General features: G+C 43.6%; 1 protein-coding gene across 3 annotated transcripts in view; it reads left to right on the forward strand.

Annotated features, from left to right (window-relative positions):
• The window catches only part of SLC24A3 (solute carrier family 24 member 3), a 677,295-nt gene that overhangs the window by 516,807 nt on the left and 140,877 nt on the right, over positions 1 to 19,611 (forward strand). For all 3 annotated transcript variants that reach the window (XM_016937521.4, XM_016937520.4, XM_063802526.1), the window contains one exon: positions 16,841 to 16,915. In XM_016937521.4, the coding sequence (XP_016793010.1) occupies positions 16,841 to 16,915 (75 nt within the window). The remainder of the gene's footprint in view (positions 1 to 16,840; positions 16,916 to 19,611) is intronic.

Raw genomic sequence — 19,611 nt, forward strand, 5'->3', positions numbered from 1 at the left:
TTTTCTTCTGCTATTGCTAGCCTAAATATACATATTACATATATCTCATAGGTGCTCACATCGTCCCCGCCAGCTGAGATTTTAAAATTGAACAATGTGTGGTAGCCACCCATGTTAAATAAATTGTGTTCACTGTCTAAATATTAAATATTAAAACTTCAAATTCACCCACAAGAAGTTGCCTGCTTGAGAAACATATAAAAGAAACTTGAAAGAAAATAACAATGAAAGGAAAATGGGAGATATTTTGCAGAATTGTTGGCAGAATATTGACTATGCTTGTGCCAGGGAAAACGAATTAGTAAGAGGCTTTATTTCTATACACATTTTTTTATTAATAGAAGATTAGTTTTCTCCTCCCTCCTCCACAGAATAAATGTTGAATAAATATTTAAAGAATATAGGCTTGAAGAGGCGCCAGATTACGAGCCTGCTGGCGTCCTGTGTCTCAGGCCTATTCTGTTTTTGGAAGTCCTGGTTGCTTGCCCTTGATTGGCCAGCAGTTCCACTGTTTGATGTTATCTGGTAGCAGCAATGTCCATCAGCTCCTGAGTCTGAGTTTGCAGAGAGAACAAGAAAGTGACAGAAAGGCAAGAATGCAAAAATCTTGATAACTTTAACCAGTCTTGTATCTTTTAAAAGCACAATGTTGGGTAATAAACATTGCTGTAACTCTGGCACAAAAATTCCTACCTTATTGTGATAACCCTTGGAAAGGCTCAGGTTACTAATAAGAACCTTTAGGCAAGAAGTAGGTTTCTTACCAACCTTGAAGTGAAGAGCTCTATCATCTTGTAGACAGTTGAATGAGTTTTGAAATTTCAAAGGCCTCTAGAAAATTTAAATGATCTAATATTTACAATAGATACCTAGACAGAAGTCATTGTCCTCACTTCTCAAGTAAGCCTGAAGAGGAAGATCCCAGTGTTGGCAAACAGGACCTCTAGCCAGCCAGTGTTTACCTGGGATCAGAAGAACTCCCACAGGGTATGCCAATGGGGTTTAGAGGAGTAGTAGGGAGGGAATATCATTGAAAAGTGGGAGAGGGTAAAAGGGAAGAAAGAATCTGATGAACCAGTAGAGGTCACGGGCATTCTGAGCTTCCTCTCATGTTGCTGAAAGCAATCAGGGTTAGATTCATGGGTTCTGGCTTGGATTGGAGTCACACAAACAGGATTGAAGTCCCATCATCAATGCCACCATCATCACTATCATCATCACCAACATCTTTGTCATCGTGATCACCATCTCCTCCTCATCACCATTACCGTGATCATCTTCATCATCCTTGTCTCCACCATCATCATATCACAATCACTATCGTCACCATCATCATCACCACTACTGTCAAAACCTCATTCATTATCACCATCAGATAAGGTTCATCTAGTGGAGTCAGCAGTGATTCCTGTTCAAGACAGATAACCTGAACTTATACATCCAAGTAGCGTGGTCCTTCCTAGAATGAACTTTACCTGTTCCTCCAGTCTCATCTGTTTGTGCTCCCTCATGCACAATCTACATACTAGCAACAGTGAATAATTTGTAGTTTTTAAGATAAACCACATTAATTTTTGACACCATGCTTTTACTCATTCTGTTCCCTTGCCACTTCCTTCCTAATGGCTAATGCCTGTTCATCTTCTCAGATGTTATGTAAGTATCAGTTCTTCCAGATAATCCTACCATATTATCTTCTCACTCTCAGCTCACTGCAACCTTTGCCTCCTGGGTTCAAGCAATTCTCCTGCCTTAGCCTCCCAAGTAGCTGGTATTACAGGCATGCGCCACCCTGCCGGCTAATTTTTGTGTTTAGTAGAGATGGGGTTTCACCACGTTGGCCAGGCTAGTCTTGAACTCCTGACCTCAGGTGATCCACCCACCTTAGTCTTCCAAAGTGCTGGGATTACATCGTGTGCCAACACACCCGGCTTCCATCCTCTCATTCTCTAAAACCTAGGTTAGGTGTCCCTCCTCTGTGGGTATGTGGAATCCAGTAAGTCTAGGTTTAGCTTTAATTTCAAAGGCTCCGCTTACATATGTAGAAGATATATTGGGGCTCCATTAGATCCACATGAATTCTCTTTCCTTGTTTGTGTGTCTATCCAGCAGCTCTGTGTGCTTTGCTACTAATGCTTCACCCCTACAACCTTCAATGAACTACCTTAGGCTACTAGAGCCACTTCACCAGGAGGCACTGAGAGTGAGAACCACCTGGGAATTTGCGTTCTCGGGGGGTGGGGGGTCAATAACCAATGATTGATTGGTATAGTAGTAGGAAAGTCCAGCGGCTTTGCCTCAAGGTGAGACAAGTTCTGTGGTGCAATCCACATTCTGTGCGGGTGAGGCTAAGGCTGAGGTGTCACCTGGCATCACACCCCTCATTGGCTGCTGCTTCTTCCTTGTCTTGCCTTTGCCACTACCTTATTGGTCCCCCATTGCATATGGATTCTTATCTGAGGGTCTACTTCTGAGCAACCCAACCAAGACCTCGGAGCCTTTTTCCTTGTATTGATTCCTATCACCTGAGAGCCAATTTCCCTCTCACACTAAATGGCACCTTTAAATGAATGAATGAATGGGATGGTGACCAGACAGGTAGGGAATTCTGCATCTTCAGTGCCTGGAGTCTACTGAGAGTGGAGGCTGTATGATTCAGATCAGGGGCTTTGAAGTCATGTGGCACTAAATTTGGATGAATGCTGACTCTGTAAATCGGGCATCTTTCTTATTTCCTCCAAACATAAGTTTACTCATCTGTGAATCAGAGATTCAGTAGGACCAACTTCTGTATGTTGGTTATTGGGAAAGTGAAATGAGCTAATGCATATCAAGCACTGAGCCCAGGGCTTGGCCCACTGAAAGATCATTCATTCATTCATTCATTCGTTCAAATTCCAGAAGGAGTACCAGGTACTGCTCTGGAACTAAGGATACAAAAGTAAACTAAACTGTCCCAAGATCATGCAAGCAACAACCAGGAAGCCAGTGTGCCTGGCACAGAGGCAGCAGCAAGGGAGAAGGATCTGAGAACAGAGTGGCTACTTAGTGTCCATTACTCAAAATCAAGAGATTGTATCTAGAAGCCCAGCTTGCAGCTTTTCTTGAAGAATCAGAAGCTTTGACCACACTAAGCACATATTCTCTTGCAACAACTGGCTGAGTCAAAGATGGTCCTCCACTGCCCAGTGAGCAGTGGGCCCTACCTCATTCATTTCTACATTCCCACACCCTGCTGTTTCCTGTGGGCAGTTGAGGTCATGGCCCAGGCAGCAGCCTCTGACAACACCAGGGACTCCCACACTTCTCATTGCTCACTGCCTCCACCCTGTGCCTGTCATTCTTTCCCTCAACCACAGAATGGGGATAAAGAACCTCAATCATCTATGCCTGTTCTTGTACAAACCAAATGAAGACTTCTACTGGGTAATACTTTGAAAAGGAAGGAAACTCATATAGATGTAGGAGGAATTAACATTCCTTATTCTACAAGAGAGGCCCTTCCTTGGAAAATAATTAATGGACTCAAACCAGGAAGGTATCTTCCTCTAGAATCATGCTTCACAGAGTGTGTGTGCGCTTGCCAGGGGAAAGTTGCCAGGAAAACCAGGAAACATTTCTGCTTCTCCATCATACTTGGCAGCAGGGCTTCAGGAGGATGGCAGTGAGAGGAGATTTCACTTTTTCAAAAATGAACTCTTTTAAAGACATAAAAACACAGCCAACAAGCGCATGAAAAATGCTCAACATCACTACTCATTAGAGAAATGCAAATTCAAACCACAATTAGATGCCATCTCACACCAGATAGAATGGCTATTATTAAAAAGTCAGAAAATAATGGTTGCTGACAAGGTTGAGGAGAAAAGAGAATGCTTATACATTGCTGCTGGGCATGTAAATTAGTTCAGCCACTGTGGAAAGCCATTTGGAGGTTTCTCAAGAACTTAAAATAGAACTTATCATTCGACCTAGCAATCTTATTACTGGGTATATACCCAATATATAGAATAGTTCACAAGTGGTCCAAAAGAATATAAATCGTTCTGCCATAAAGACATTGCAGGCAGCACTATTCACAAAAGCAAAGACATGGAATCAACTTAAATGTCCATCAACAGTAGACTGGATTTTTTAAAATGTGGTACATATACACAATGGAATTCTACACAGCCATAAAAAAGAATGAGGTCATGTCCTTTGTAGCAACATAGATGGAGCTGGAGCAAATTAATAAACAGAAAGTCAAATACTGCATATTCTCACTTATAAGTGGGAGTTAAACACTGAGTACACATGGACACAAAGCTGGGAACAACAGACACTGGGGCCTACTTGAGGGTAGGGGGTGGGAGGAAGGTGAGGATTGAAAAACTACCTATCAGGTGCTATGCTTATTATCTTGGTGACTAAATGGTCTGTACACCAAACTCCCACAACGTGCAATTTACCCATGTAACAAGCCTGCACATCTATCCCTGAAACCTAAAAGTTGAAAAGAAAAAAATAAACTTTTTAACCAAATCCAAAAGCATGTCTCAGTCACCTTCTCTTGGCAGCAGAAAAATAGATATATTGACCATCACACACACATTAGAGTGGCTGAAAAAATAAATTGGAATACATCAAAAATTAAAACTTTTGTCCATCAAAGGACACAATAGAGTGAAAAGGCAACTCACAGAATGGGAGAAAATATTTGCAAATCGTGTATCTGATAAGGGGTTAATATCCAGAATATATAAAGAGCCCTTACAAGCCAACAACCAAAAAACAAACAACTTGATTTCAAAATGGGCAAAGGACTTGAATAGACTTTTCTGCAAAAAATGATATATAAATAGCCAATAAACATATAAAAAGATGCTCAAAATCAGTAATCATTAGGAAAATGCAAATTAAAACCACAGTAAGATACCACTTCACACCTATTAGGATGACTACTATCAAAATATCAGAAAATAAATGGTGTTGGCAAGGATGTGGAGAAATTGGAACCCATTTACACTATAGTTAGGAATGCAAAATGGTGCAGCTGCTGTGGCAAATAGTATGGCAGTTTCTCAGATGATTTAAAACAGAATTACATGTGAACCATCAATTCCACTTCTGGGTTTATACCCATAAGAATTGAAATCAGGGACTCAAAGAATATTGCATCATTCACAACAGCTAAAAGGTGGAAACAGACCGTCCATAGACAGATAAATGGATAAGTTGGTATAGACATGTAATAGAATATTATTCAGCCTTATAAAGGAGGGAAATTCTAACACATGCTGCAACAGGGATGAACCTTGAATATATTATGCTAAGTGAAATAAGCCTGTCCCAAAAGAGGAAATATCATATGATTTTACTTGTATGAAGTACCTAGCACAGTCAAATTCATAGAAAGGAGAATGGTTACCAGAGACTAAGGAGAAGGGAAAATGGGGAGTTATTGTTTAGTAAGGACAGAGTTTCAATCTGGGAAAATGAGAAAAGCTCTGAAGATGGATGGCGATGATGGTTTCATGGCGTGAATGCACCACTGAACTGTAGATTTAAAAATTATTAAAATGGTAAATTATGTTATGCCTATTTTACCACAATAAAAATAGTTTAAAGCATTTAATCCAAACTAATAGATATGTGGGAATATATACAATATTTGTATATGTTGATACATCCAATATATACTGTGTATATATGAACAGTGACTAAAATAGAGGGAGAGATAGATACAGAGAGGCTTTTTTAATGATGCAGCCCCTCCCGGAGTTATTGGCCCTTCCAGTTCCCCAACTAGGTTTGCTTTCCTCTATCTTACTTAAGAAAACCAATACATAAGCTGACTTAGAAATGGAAATGGTTCACAAACCCCAGGAAGCAGTCCAGCTCAGGAACCCAAGAAAGAGTGGGTCAGGGAACCCTTGTGGGAGGTCAGACCTGTCCAGCGTAATGGGCCTGCCCTTCCCTGGCCAGCCCCCAGCACTTCTGGGAGGCACAAATCCACAGGGGATGTAAGATGCCATATCAGTGTTCTTCTGCTTCCTCCTCTTAACCCACTACTTGTATTTTTATGTTTCCTGTGTCCTGATGCTTTGCACGTACTTGTTTTGTACATGATTTTATCATGTATGTACTTATTGAGGGCCTTAGTACATCAGCAGTGAGGGCAAGGAAGTGATAAAGGCCTGGTGTCTTCATGTTGAGTTAGACTTAAGGACTTGTTCATGTCCCTTTCCTCATCCTTCCACTCCTGTGGCCCTCCTGTCCCACTTGTGCCTCCCATTTCCTTTCCATCCTTTCCCAAGCTTCCTGGGAGGTTATTCTCTGCTCCAACCTCTCTCCCATTCTCCATTCTTCTCTGCCCTGCTCTGGACAGGGAGATCAGCCTCTAACGACCTTAGCCCCAGGGCTCCCACACCTCTAGCTTTCACCTCAACTGATGGGAAGCTGTGACAGGAGAGGGGAGGGCAGGAGGAGTGAGAGGCCCAGACACTTCTTTTTTTCTCCCTCCTGGCTCTCCAGGATCTGGCGGCAGCTGCTTCCCTCCACTCCTGTGATCATCTACATGCTCTTAACCCCCTTCCCCACACTTACCAGGCTGCAGCAACTCCGTGTCCTCTTGCACCTTCAGGCCAAAGGTTCCCGTTGTTATTAGGCTCTGGGGGTCTCCACCATCTTTGCTGGTTCCCCTAACCCTGACTGCACTGCTGCAAATAAGTCCTTCATTAAATTCTCTTCAGTTAGAAAAGAGTTCTCTTTGGTCAAACCCTTTTGAGTTGGCTTCTGCTTTCTGCCCAGACCCTGACAGGTACATTAGACCTCCCCACTATTCTGGATGTATTTATCTGTTCTCACACTGCTGTAAAGACCTACCTGTCACTGGGAAATTTATTAAGAAAGGGGGTTTAATTGGCTCACAGTTCTGTGAGTTGTACAGGCTTCTGCTTCTGGGGAGACCTCAGGAAACTTACAATCATGGCAGAAGGTGAAGGGGAAGCAGGCACATCTTCACATGGCCAGGAGGAGAGAGAGCAGGGGGAAGTGCTACACACTTTTTAACAAGCAGATCTTGGGAGAACTCTATCAGAAGAATAGCATCGGAGATGTCTGCCCCTATGATTAAATCACCTCCCACCAGGCCCCTCCTCCAACACTCAGGATCACACTTCAACATGAGATCTGGGTGGGGACACAGAGCCAAACCATATCACTGACCCCTTCTCAAGGAGTTTTATGGAAGCAGACCAGGAAATGTACAAGAATACCCCCCAGTGTGTTCCCATGCAGCACCTGGTACTGGTTAGAAATGGAGATCCCTGGGCCCCAACCCAGATTGCTAAATAGATCTTCTGGAGTGATGCTAGGGACCCCCATTTTATCTGCATTTTCTGGTGACTCTGGGATACATAAAGTGATATAGTAACATAGGATACTTTGTTAATACATTAGATAGAAGGTCTAGCGTTAGGTCTCATAGCTACTTATTTTTGAAGTAATGATGAACACAAATGATAGTTTGAGGTCTGTGAAACATGAGTAATATGATGTGAAAGATCTGTGACTTCTGCTGGGGACATATTCCCAGGTTTTGCCAGTATTACTGTGGCATATTGCCTGTTTTCATAGTGGAAGGAAGTGCTGAATTCCAATTAGAGGTTAGTGAGAACAAGGATGTAATTTGTTTGCATCCTTAGCAAACTCACGAATTCTTTTTGAGTGCTCTTTGGAGGATAGAGGGGCTTATGGACCCCAGGGTAAGAGCCTCAGTCTTAAGAGAGGTCTCCATAGAAGGGGATTTGAGGCCTGGTAGAGGTTAGAGCTGTAGACGTTCCTCAAATAGAAAGCAGGCTTGTCCTCTTCCTGGAATGCTGTGTGGTGTGGTGTGGTGTGGTGTGGTGGTCAGGATTTGAACCCAGTGGGTCACCTGGGTTCAAATCCTGCCTCTATCACTTACAAGTCATGTGGCCTGAGCTGCTGGACTTCTCTGTGCCCCAGGTTCCCACCTGTGAGGCTGGATGAGGCCCATTGTCCCCTACTGCAGGTGGGGAGGTAAATGGAGAAGGTGTGTACTGGAATCTCAGTATAGCCCTGTAGGGAGCACATCAGCATCAGCCCAGCTGCACAAACCTTGTTCCCAGAGCCTTCATTCAGAGGGTTTCAAGGGGAATCAGCAATGATCACCTGAGAAACTGACAACCAAAAGAAATAAATGACTTCCTCAGTAACACAGGAGTCAATATCTCAGCAAGTGGATACTGTGAAAAAGGCATCTTCAAGGAGGAAGAGGGAGAGAGAGGAGAAAAAGAAGGAGAACAAAGGGGGAAAAGTAGAATAATCTTTTCCTGCTGAAAAATTTCTCCAGAGATGGCAAATCTCTCATTCCCAAGGCTCCAAAACAGGGACCCCAGTATGGTGACCTTTGAGAACACTAAATGGTCAAGGACACATCTGGGCACCTTTAAACTCCTTTAAAGTAAAATCATTCAAGGATTTATGTTAATGGTGCAGGTACATTCACATATGCTCGTTTCCCTTGGAATTTGAGCCCCTGCAAGAAAACTATTTCAGCTGGTAATGGCTCCCAAAGACTTTCCCAATGCCAAATGACTAAATAACCATAGGGTGGGACTCAGGAGAGGCTCCCATGTACCTTAGGAAGGCAGTTGTTTCTGAGAGTGGCCCATTTTGATTTAAAATTGTATTTCATTCCCTTCACAATCTTCCTTAACTCACTCCCCTCTTGTTTTAATGTGGGCTCTCTCAGAAGCAGACTTGAGACAAGGATTTAAATGTAAGTGATATTGGAGAAGAGGAAGAAAACATCAGTAGGGGAATAGGAAGTGAGACAGGAAAGTCAAAGCTACTAATAAAAGGTACATGACCTGAGCCAGGTGCAGTGGCTCACACCTGTAATCCCAACAACTCAGAAGGCTGAGAGGGGAGGATCGCTTGAGCCCAGGAATTCAACACTAGCCTTGGCAACATAGGGAGGAGCCCCCTCCCCCTCTAAAAATGTTACATAAAAAAACTAGCAAGGCACAGTGGGCATGCCTGTAGCCCTAGCTACTCAGGAGGCTGAAGTGGGAGGATCCCTTGAGCCGAGAAGTTTGAGGCTACAGTGAGTTATGATCATGCCACTGAACTCCAGTCTGGGCAACAGAGCATGACCCCATCTATAAAAGAAGAAAAAAAGGAAAAAACAGGTCCATAACCAAGCCAGCAATGCAACATAATATTCTGGGCACCTGAAGCTTAATTCAGCTGGGAAACTCTGGAGATAGCGTAGAGTTAGCCCACTCAGGGGTACTGATATGCCAACTCTCAACATTTGAGGGCTCCCATGGGTGTTAATTTTCAAGCATTTCTTGACTTCTTTGTGTGGTAAAATCAAAAGCCTTCAAAGAAATTGAGGCATTCGCTGGTATTTGAAAGTCAACGGAGCTCTCTAAATTAATAAGGCCTGAAGAATATAGTGAAGGGAAGGGGCACCAGCAGCCTTCTGCTACGTTCCTCTTCCCTGCAAACCCCCACCCCAAATCCTCTTGTTCAGAACCTGGACTGTGAGACTGATCATTTCTCTCTAGTGACTAGAATCAATGAATGGTTCCAGAACAATGATATTCACACTGGTAGCAGCACCCTACAGCAGACCCATGGTCAGTTCCACCTTGTCCTCATGGGGCTATTAGATACAGAGCCTGTGATCAGGGAAAATAAATTTTAAAAAAAACTTTCATATTCCAAGCTTAATTATATGTGATCACTTGAAACTATGAAAAAGAGGAGTAAAAGGAAGATTTTATTATTATTATTCCAGCCATGTTCCCTGGGAGGTTTAAGATTTAGAACAATTTCCACCAAGGCCACAGTTCTGTAGTGCTTCCCTAAGAATTGCTTCTCCACAACACCTTCACTGAAATTAAAGACAGAGAGACAGGAGTGCAGATGATGTAGTAAAAAGAAATTGTCTGTGAAAACCACTGACTGTCGATGCAACATAAAACAGCAGGGTTAACGTCCTGCCATTCAAATACATTTGCCCTCAGTATTCAGAAGCCCTTATGTGGATCAACATTCCAGCTAGAGCCTGCTCACCTCTAATATGTCATGGGCCATGATGATTTCCTGTTATCTTAGGTGTTTTTCCATTTAACCACTGTAGACAAAGTTCTTTAGTTTTATTAGTCTCAATCAACCTTTGAAATTACCTGATGAGATAGTAATTATTTCTCAGAATCCTGGGTCAATAGCTACTTCCTCAATCTTCTCCTTGCACTACCTCTACCCAGCACAGTATCTTCTGTGGCTCACATCAGTTAGGGAAGCACATGGCTTCAAGTACAGAGCCCCCAGCTAATGGTGAGTGAAGCAAGTAAGGAAGTCCTTTCCTCACATAGTTAGAAATACAGAAGGAGCTGATTTCAGGAATTAGTCCAGATGGTGCATGGTGTCCTCAGGGCCCTGCTGCCCTCAGCATGTTGGTGTGTATCCTCAGGCTTGTTATCTCATAGTCATAAATAGCTGCTGCCATTCCAGACATCACATCCAAGTTGCACACCAGAAGATAGGGTGACTTTAGCTGGATTTGTGCTTTCTTCTCATTGGCCAAAACTGTGTCACATGGCCATGACTAGATCCAAGAAGGCCAGAAGAGTTGAGCATATTGTTACTTAGAACAAAATTGAAGTTGTGTTTGCAAAATAAAAGGTTTAATGACTAATGAATAGGCCACCAACAGCATCTGCCACATTACAGAACTCTGTCCTAAGATCTCCACACTGAGTTAAGGTGAACCTCTTACGTTGGGTACTTCCAACTGGACCTCAGGCCATTCTTCTTTGTTGAAGGACAGTAACTTATTAAGTCTTAGACCCTTCCCACCAAGCAGCGCATCTGGCTTTGAGTTGGTGCTGCACACATTATTGTTGAATTAATAAATAAATAACTCTTCAAATCCTAAGGCAGGTGTGTCTCAGAATAGAATCATCGTTTTCCTTGGTGGCCTCTGAATAGTGTATGCTTTAAACATATAAATATGATTTCAGCTGAGTGGAGCTATCCCTGGAAGTTCTACTTTGTCATTTAGTTTGTTAGGAATGTTTCAAGTCTGCTTCTTGGAAGTTACTCGTTATTGTTTTTTCACTGTGGCTCTTTTTATTATCTGGGCTGTATCTGTTACCTGTACATCAAAGGACACTATCAACATACTGACTGCCACAATAATGCTGCATAACAAATGGCCTCACAACTTCAGTGACATACAATAAACAATTCATTGGTTCATGGGTTTTTCTGGTTCAGCTGAACTGTTGAACTTGGACTGGGCTGGGCCTGTCTCAGTTGGGCTCACCCACATCTAGGGGTTAGCTGCTTGCCAGCTAATCTCTGACAGCCTTAGCCAGGACAACTGAGGTGACCTGTCTGTACCCTGCATGTCTCTCTTCCTCCAGCAGGCTAGCTTGGGCATGTTCTCATGGCATCATTATTGTTGCCACAACAATGGCAGTGCATGAGGGGCTGCGCTATGTCTAAGCTCCTTTGCTCATTGCTTTTCATTTACTTCTCACAACAGCCTTGTAAGCACTAGGGAGCATGCTGTGACGAGGCCCATGTTGAAGGGTAAGCAAAGTAAGAAGAGTCACACAAAGTCACACAGCTTGGAAGTGTCAAGTCTAGGACCTGATGGGAGATCCCATACCATGCCCTGGGCTTCCTCCAAGGCTCCAGGCTTTGTTGCTTTTAGCAGCTGCTTGTGCCCTGTCCCTGCTACTTGGGCATTTCCCTTGCTAGATTACACCAGGCCAGCTGCGGTGGCTCACAGCTGCAATCCCAGCACTTTGGGAGGCCCAAGTGGGTAGATCACTTGAGCTCAGGAGTTTGAGACCAGCCTGGGCAACATGGTGAAACTCTGACTCTAAAAAAAAATACAAAAAAAATGCAGGGCGTGGTGGCACACATCTGTAGTCCCAGCTACTCAGACAGCTAAGGTAGGAGGATTTCTTGAGTCTGGTGGAACAAAGCTGCAGTGAACTATGAGTGCACTGCATCACTATACTTCAGCCTGGGTGACAGAGTGAGACACTCTCAAAAAAAAAAAAAAAAAAAAAAAAGGCAACACCAGCTACTCCACGAACACCACCCTCCTTGGGATCCATCACTTCATATATAGAGAGCCCATGCTTGGGAGGGGTGGATATTAATATGTGAGGACACAGCTGCTGCCCTCAATAGAAGGGAGGCCAGATACATGAACATAAAGCAAAAGGGAGGCCAGAGACATGAACATAAAACACGGCTCATGGTCCAGGCTACACATGATCCAGGCCAAAGCAGATTCCCACTCAGAGGGTTCTAAAAAGTTCCCTGGGAAGAGAAGCCTTGTGATCATGAGACAAAAGCTGAAATTCCAAAAGACCCCCCGTCTTCTCTAAATGCCTGTCATTCATCATTTCCAGAAGGTACTCCACATTCACTTGTACCGGCTGCTGTAGCCAAGCCATGGGCTTGGATTCCAGGGTGAGTTACAGCATATCTGGGCTGCCTCAGAGTGTTGGGCCAGCCCAAGCATTTTCAGGAGTTCAAACCTGTCTCACATTTTGTAGTGCATCTGGTAAAAATAATAATATTGATAAAGAACTTCAATGGCTCTGACAGGCAGCCCCAAATAGTGAATGGCTGGAATTCTAAAAATATCCCTCACTGTCTGCAGTTGGAGAAGACAGCTCACTAGTAGATGAGCTGAACATCAGAAAAAGTGGAGATGGGGTGGTGAACCAGAAATGATCTTTATACAGGGAGATAGCTGGGCTCTGTGGGAAGGCTTGGAGGGAGTCCTGGGGTCAAATTTAAGCCCTGCCATTTGCTAGCCATGTGTACTTGGGTAAGTTCCCACACCCTCTGCATTGTCTGGGAAATGGGACCAGTAACTCCCTGCCTCATATAATATTTAGAAGAACTGAGAAAGTCCAGGTAATATACCTGGAGCATGCCTGGAATTCCTGTCTCAACAAACAGTGGCAAATGTGATTATTATTATTATTGTCAATGATATTAATATATCCTTTGAAAATATAAGAATGGTCAAAGTAACCTAAAGATGCCTTACTCTATTAAAACTATTTGTGCTAGTTGTATTAATAGTAACATCAATGTCACACTCCCAGTAGGTTTTCTGCATCCTAAAATTTGACTTTGAACCTTTGTTTTCTTCCTTTGTTCTCTTTGCTTGTGCTGCAGGAACCTGTTTTCCAGTGAGTAACATGAGAGAGACTTAGAGCAGAGTGTTTTGTAGCCAGAGTTGCAGGCCCACCGTCAGGTGCTAGGAAGGGCTCTGCAGCTGGCAAGGGCTCATCACCTTGCAGGCCTCTCTGGGTGCCCAGAGGTGCTATGTCAAAGGGCATCTGGTTAACAGTGAGCATCCCCGCCTCATGCTGCCCAGCTCACGAGAACTAACACAGCTTTTGATAGTCATTACCCTCAAAAGTCCTGAGTGCTTGGCAGATCTCATTTCTCATCCCCCTCGAAGCATGGATACAACAGTGTGTTAGATGGAGCTTCTTGCCACAAAACCAGATCAATATGTAATACTGGAACATATTCTTGGTGAGATGGTTTATGGACTTCTAGGCAGTGTTGGCTGTTTCAGTGAGTTGAATATGTCAGCTATGGACAGCTTATTTAGATCTTGATTAATCTACAAATGTGCAATTCTGTATCCCAATTACCTAATGTGAGTGTCCTTTCAAAGCTAATCCTAAAACCTGCATATCATTGGATCAGCCAAGTCATACAGCAAAAGAGGGTTTGAGTCCATTGCAATTTCGGAATGTATTTTCTGATTTATTCCCAGGCTACAAAGTACAGCAAGAATTATTCTTAATTGACATTTTCTTTTTTTTTTTTTTTTTTTTTTTTTTTTTTGAGACAGAGTCTCACTCTGTCGCCCAGGCTGGAGTGCAGTGGCGCGATCTCGGCTCATGGCAAGCTCCGCCTCCCAGGTTCATGCCATTCTCCTGCCTCAGCCTCCTGAGTAGCCGGGAGTACGGGAGCCCACCACCACGCATGGCTAATTTTTTTGTATTTTTAGTAGAGATGGGGTTTCACCGTGTTAGCCGGGATGGTCTCGATCTCATGACCTTGTGATCTGCCCACCTCAGCCTCCCAAAGTGCTGGGATTACAGGCAGAGCCACCGTGCCCGTTAATCGACATTTTAAATAAAAAGCCCATTGGCAAATAATTTTGTACAGATTATGAATAGATCTATCAATGAGTTATTTTTGAGATTTTTTTCCATGCCAAGCATCCCAGGCTCCTCAGAAATTAGAGAAGTATAAGACAGAATTCTTACCTCTAAAATCTCCCATCACCTACAAAAGTTACACAAGAAATACTATTTCAGAGTGAAAATATTACAAAATATAGATAGGGATTATAAAATACAGATAGAGTCACACCAACTGAGAGAGAAATGTAGTCACTATTTTGATTAACGGCCTTACAAACTCTTATATGCAAATATATAATATGTGTATATACACATATACATAGATTATTTAATAAAAAAAGAGATTGTAATGCTGTTTTTCATTTAGCAATGTATTATGAATGCCTTTCCTTGTCACTTCATATTGGATTTACACAATCCCTTTTAAGGGCGTCTTATTGAATGACGAACCACAGTTTATATAACCCATTCCCCAAGGTATATTTTGCTAGGTTTGATAACTTATTGTAGTCAGCAATTTTGGAATGAAAATACTAGTGCATATGTCTTTGTGCATTTGTCTGATATTTCCACAGGATCTAGTGTTAAAGTATACTTTAGAATCTTACGATCTTATGGAAGAGACCAAACATATATGTGAAAAGCAAACAAGCTCATACAAAGCAGGGACCCTAGGGCTACGTTAGTGCAACTGCTAAGAGTCAAAGGCAACAGAGATCATTTCATGCTTGGGTTGCCACAGAGGCTTCATGAAGGACAGTTGCAAGTGACAGAAACTTAAAACTGCTTAAGTGTAAAAGGCCTATTATTGGCTCATGAAATTAGAAAGTGATTTTGATTTTAGACTGGAGCCGGGGCCAGGGGTCACATGGTGTCATTTGGGACGTGTGTGTGTATGTGTGCATACATGCTTGTGTGTGTGTGCCTGTGGGTGTACTTTTCGTGTATGCATGCGTGTGTGTGTGCATGTGTGTGTGTGCGTGTGCCTGTCCCATCTCTTGGGTCAGCTTCTCACTGTGGGAGCAGCATTCTTCTCAGGCAAGTTTTCTCTATATGACAGCTGCCTCTAGCAGCTCCAGATGTGGGGTGTTTATATCCATAAAAAGAGGGTGTCTCTGCCTCAGCTTCTCCACTTATCTCTGCTTGGCCCCTTACAGACCTGTCCCTGACTCTCCACTGTGTGACAGGGCATGGATGTTCTATGGCTATCCTGCATCATGTGTGTGTGCTCTGTGTGAGGAGGAGGGGATGTATGACTCCCATCCTGAGGAGCACTTCTCAAAAGGAAAAGATACTGGGAGGTCAATAAATGAATGCAACGTCACTGCTGAGGGTGCTAGAACTTGAACCACACCTATTAGATGCTTTGAGAAGCGAGTAACAGAGACATTCTAAATCAAACTGGCCTCAACAATGCTCATGGTATGTTATGAAGTCAAGAGGCAGGGTGGACACCTGATCAAGGGCTCAGTGATGTTATCCGGGGGCTTAGGTTTTTTCTGATTCAGGGTCAACTCCCTCTCAAGTCAGATTCCTTCAATATGACTGTCAGTGGCAATGAGGGCTCCCAGCTTCCTGGTCCACAGCAAGCAACAGAGGGTGAGAAATGGCTCCCTTTGGCAAAAAGTAAAAGCCTTTCCTGCTCTCTAATTGGGCCAACCTAGGTCATGTGCTCACCTCTGAAACAATGGCCACAGCTAAGGAATACTACGTTCTGATTAACCAATCAGCATCCACTCCTGGAGAAAAGGATAGGGTCACCTTCCACATGGGGCATGGTGGATATTTGGACAAAACTGGGGTCTCCTTAGGAAAGAGTGGGAGAAGGATGTTGAGTGGTCAGTCAACACTGAAATCCTAGTAAGATTTCGTTAGTTAGAGAGGAAACATGCGGTTGGATACAGTGGAGAGGCAATTTCTGGCCAGAAGGTAGAATTCCAGGGAATACCCTGGTCATAGCTGACCAAGATGCAGAAGCAAGTTTGCAAAGCTTTCCTGCAGGGATCCGGTGAGTAAACAGGTTCAGTTGGAAGTGTTCATTTATTTATTCCCCCATTCCACATACCTTTATGGAGTACCTACTATATACCAGGCCCTGTGCTGACTGCTGCGGATATGGCGATCATTATATGAAATTAATTATATGACATCATATCCTCATGAACTTCTGGTGGAGGAGACAGACAATAGATGAATTAATTTAACATATAATGTATCAGGAAAAACCAAAGAGATAAATGACATAGAGAGAAATGGGAGCGGGGGAAAGAGGTTGCCATTTGAGCAGGGACCTGAAGGGTGTGATGGCGTGAGCCAGTGGGATATCTTGGGGCAGAGTGTTCAGGGCAGAGGGAAGAACAAGTGCAAAGGCCCTGAGACAGGAATCCATGGCATGTTTCATGGAAAGGGAAGTGGGCAAAAGGAGAGTGACAGGTGATAACATCAGAGAGAAAGCTGGGATCAGGTCACAGGAGAGTGTTGTGGGCGTTGGAAAGACTTGGTATTTAAGGTGTTGAATTCATGATGACAGAAGACATTATCAAAGCAGAAGGTGGCTGGACGTTCATCTTCCTGGCTCTGCCTCACTCTAACTTTAACCCCTTTTATCTCCTCTCTTCCAGGCCATATACATGTTCTATGCGCTGGCCATTGTGTGTGATGACTTCTTCGTCCCTTCCTTGGAAAAGATCTGTGAGGTACGTGCCTCATATTCTTGGTATGTGTGAGCCAGACTGGGGACTGGACCTGTGCCCTGTACTGTTCCAGCCTCCTCACCAAAGTCCTGGGGAGCCCTTGCAGGGCAGCTGCAGTGGGAACACCAGGCATCACCATGTTTGAGAGCAATGGGCAATATTAGCACAAAAGTGTCATCGGTCTACTGAGCATTTCATGACTCTGATCAATAATCAGACGAAAACCCACAGGACCAACCTCCCCAACTCCATTTAGACCTAACTAATGGTACTATTTGTGTTTTCCTTCCCCATTTTCTTTTCCTTTTAAACTCACTCTTCCTTTCTCTCTGTTACTTCCTCCACCTCTCTCTCCTGTGTTTCCTTCTGCCTCCATAACTCTCCTTTGATATCCAAGGCATCCTCGCAGGATTAAAAACCTCCAACCGCATACCTCTGCCATGCTTCCTCTCTCTGTATATGTACAGAAATGCTCCAAGCGGAAGCACTGAGATGAAAGAATTGGCCACGGAGATCAGGAAAGTGTCCCTGTTAGAAATCATCATAGTGCATGCCAGGCTGAACAGCAAGTTAAACCCCTTTCATCAAAAAATATTCAGCAGATCTAGAACTCTTTCATTCTCTTGCCTCTTTCATCTCTTTGTCTGTTTGGAAATGTAGCTTCCTTTATCTGAAAGCTTTCCATTTTATTTATTTATTTATATTTATCTATTTATTTTTAAATTCAGAATCCCTGTTTCCAGAAGGCATCTCCCCCAGACACATCTGTCCGGAACTCGGTTTCTTTATGCCAGTAGTTCTCAAGACTGGTTGTGTCTTCCCTTTCCTTCTCTCTCCCCTGAGTACCTGATCCAGTAGGTCTTGGGAGAGTGGGAGGGGGTAGAATTTGCATTTCTAATACGTTTTTCAGGTGATGCTGAGGCTGCTGCCTAGTCCAGGAACCACAGACTTAGAGAACCACATACCCTAAGCAGTGTCTTCTACATCCTGGAAGTTAGTGTTGGATACTTAAATAAATAAAAAGTGTCCCACAATAACAATATTTAGAGAGCCACAGGAGGGGTTCTCTTCCACAGTAGCACAGAGTAATTGAGGTGGCATCTGAAATGCACAGTGGGCAGGTGTGGAAGCCCTTTGTCCGAGGAATTCCACCTGAGAGTGGGGTCACCTTATGTTGAAGGGGAGGAGGTGTTCCTCACCTGTAACTGGAGTCCTCTGTGATCCCTGAAATACCACTATTGGGTGTTTTATTATTCATGCAGAGCAAAACAACTCTCTCTCTTTCCCATGCAAATTTTTTGGTGTGAATATCAAAATTATATTCTGGAAATGTCAGTACAGTTGTCAGCATGTATTCTACTCAGTTGAGGACACAGAACCTGTGAATACCCATGCCCTTGTAGGGAGAGGCAATCAAAGAGCCAGAAAATGGCAGGAAAAGAGGGCAGGTGTGAGTCTTTTAACAAAAAAGTTATAAGGAGAGGAAAAGGAAAGAAAATGTTTAAGGAGGGGGAGGTGTTATTTTACTAGGTCCCTGATATGGTTCAGTCGCTAAACAGTGTGGTGTGACTATGTCTACCTGTCTTTAATCATCTCAAGAATTCTGCCAGGTGACTGATATTATCCCCTCTTTACAAACAAGGAAACCAGAGCTTAGAGAAGCTGAGCAACTTGCCCTGGGTCAAGGGATAGAGTCACTATTTGAGCCCAAGTCAGCCTGATTTCCAAGTCTTCAGGCTTTTCTCTACTCCATTTAGAGACGAGCCTGGACCAGGTCATGGTGGTGTTAGAACTGGCTGCACTGCCCGGACCCACAGCGATACTGGAGGAGTGGGCACAGAAGAGCAACCACATTTTCCTGGGCTCTCCCTGCTCCCACCCCAAATCCGGTCTTATAAGCAAGATTCATATAACAAGAGTGGGTGCCCCGTGCCTGTCTCCTGCAAAGACAATGTTGGCTCCATGGACCTTAAACAACCTTAATTGCTGGGGAAACATTATGTCTGTGAATGATGGGTGGGCTGAGGTCAGAGCTCACATATATTTAGAGATCCTGACATGTTTACATCTTCTAAGAGACATGGAATCAGTTCTCCCTGGAGTTACACTTTCTCACAAGATGAGAGGATCATGGCGTGGGTCCACCAGCAGTGGCCTAGAGGGCCTCTTGGCCCTGGATTCTGTTTACTGCCTGTGCTTTCCTTAATCACCTTTTAATGATTCGATACTCTGTGTTTCATGGTTACTCATAGACTAAAACTGGGAGTGGGGCAGAAAAACACAGAAGGTTGTCGTTTCCAGCTTTTGTGAAAGATGAGTGGGGAGAGAAATCCACACTGTGCAACGAATCATTGCTTGGAGGTCAGGGCAGATTCTCACTCAGTCTCAAATACTTTAAAGTTAAAAGCAGAAAAATGTGGGGTTCAGGAAAAGGCAAAGAAAAGAAAATGGGAGAAAGAGAAGGAGATAAAGGCAATGATCCAGGATCCGAAACTGGGGTCAGGCAGTCCCTGGTGCTTACAAAGCACCTGCTCCATGCCAGCCCCTTCCCCTGTCTGGACCTTACTTTCTCCTTGTGTGAAATGACAGCCCCTAGATTTTGAACAGTCGAGAGATACCATTGCAGGACGTGCAGAGAGGGTCTCCAGAGTTTAGAGAAATCCTATAAGCCACAGTAGACAGCCTCAGCTGCACTGAGG

The sequence above is a fragment of the Pan troglodytes genome, chromosome 21 (genome assembly GCF_028858775.2).
Source record: "Pan troglodytes isolate AG18354 chromosome 21, NHGRI_mPanTro3-v2.0_pri, whole genome shotgun sequence".
NCBI lineage: Eukaryota > Metazoa > Chordata > Mammalia > Primates > Hominidae > Pan > Pan troglodytes.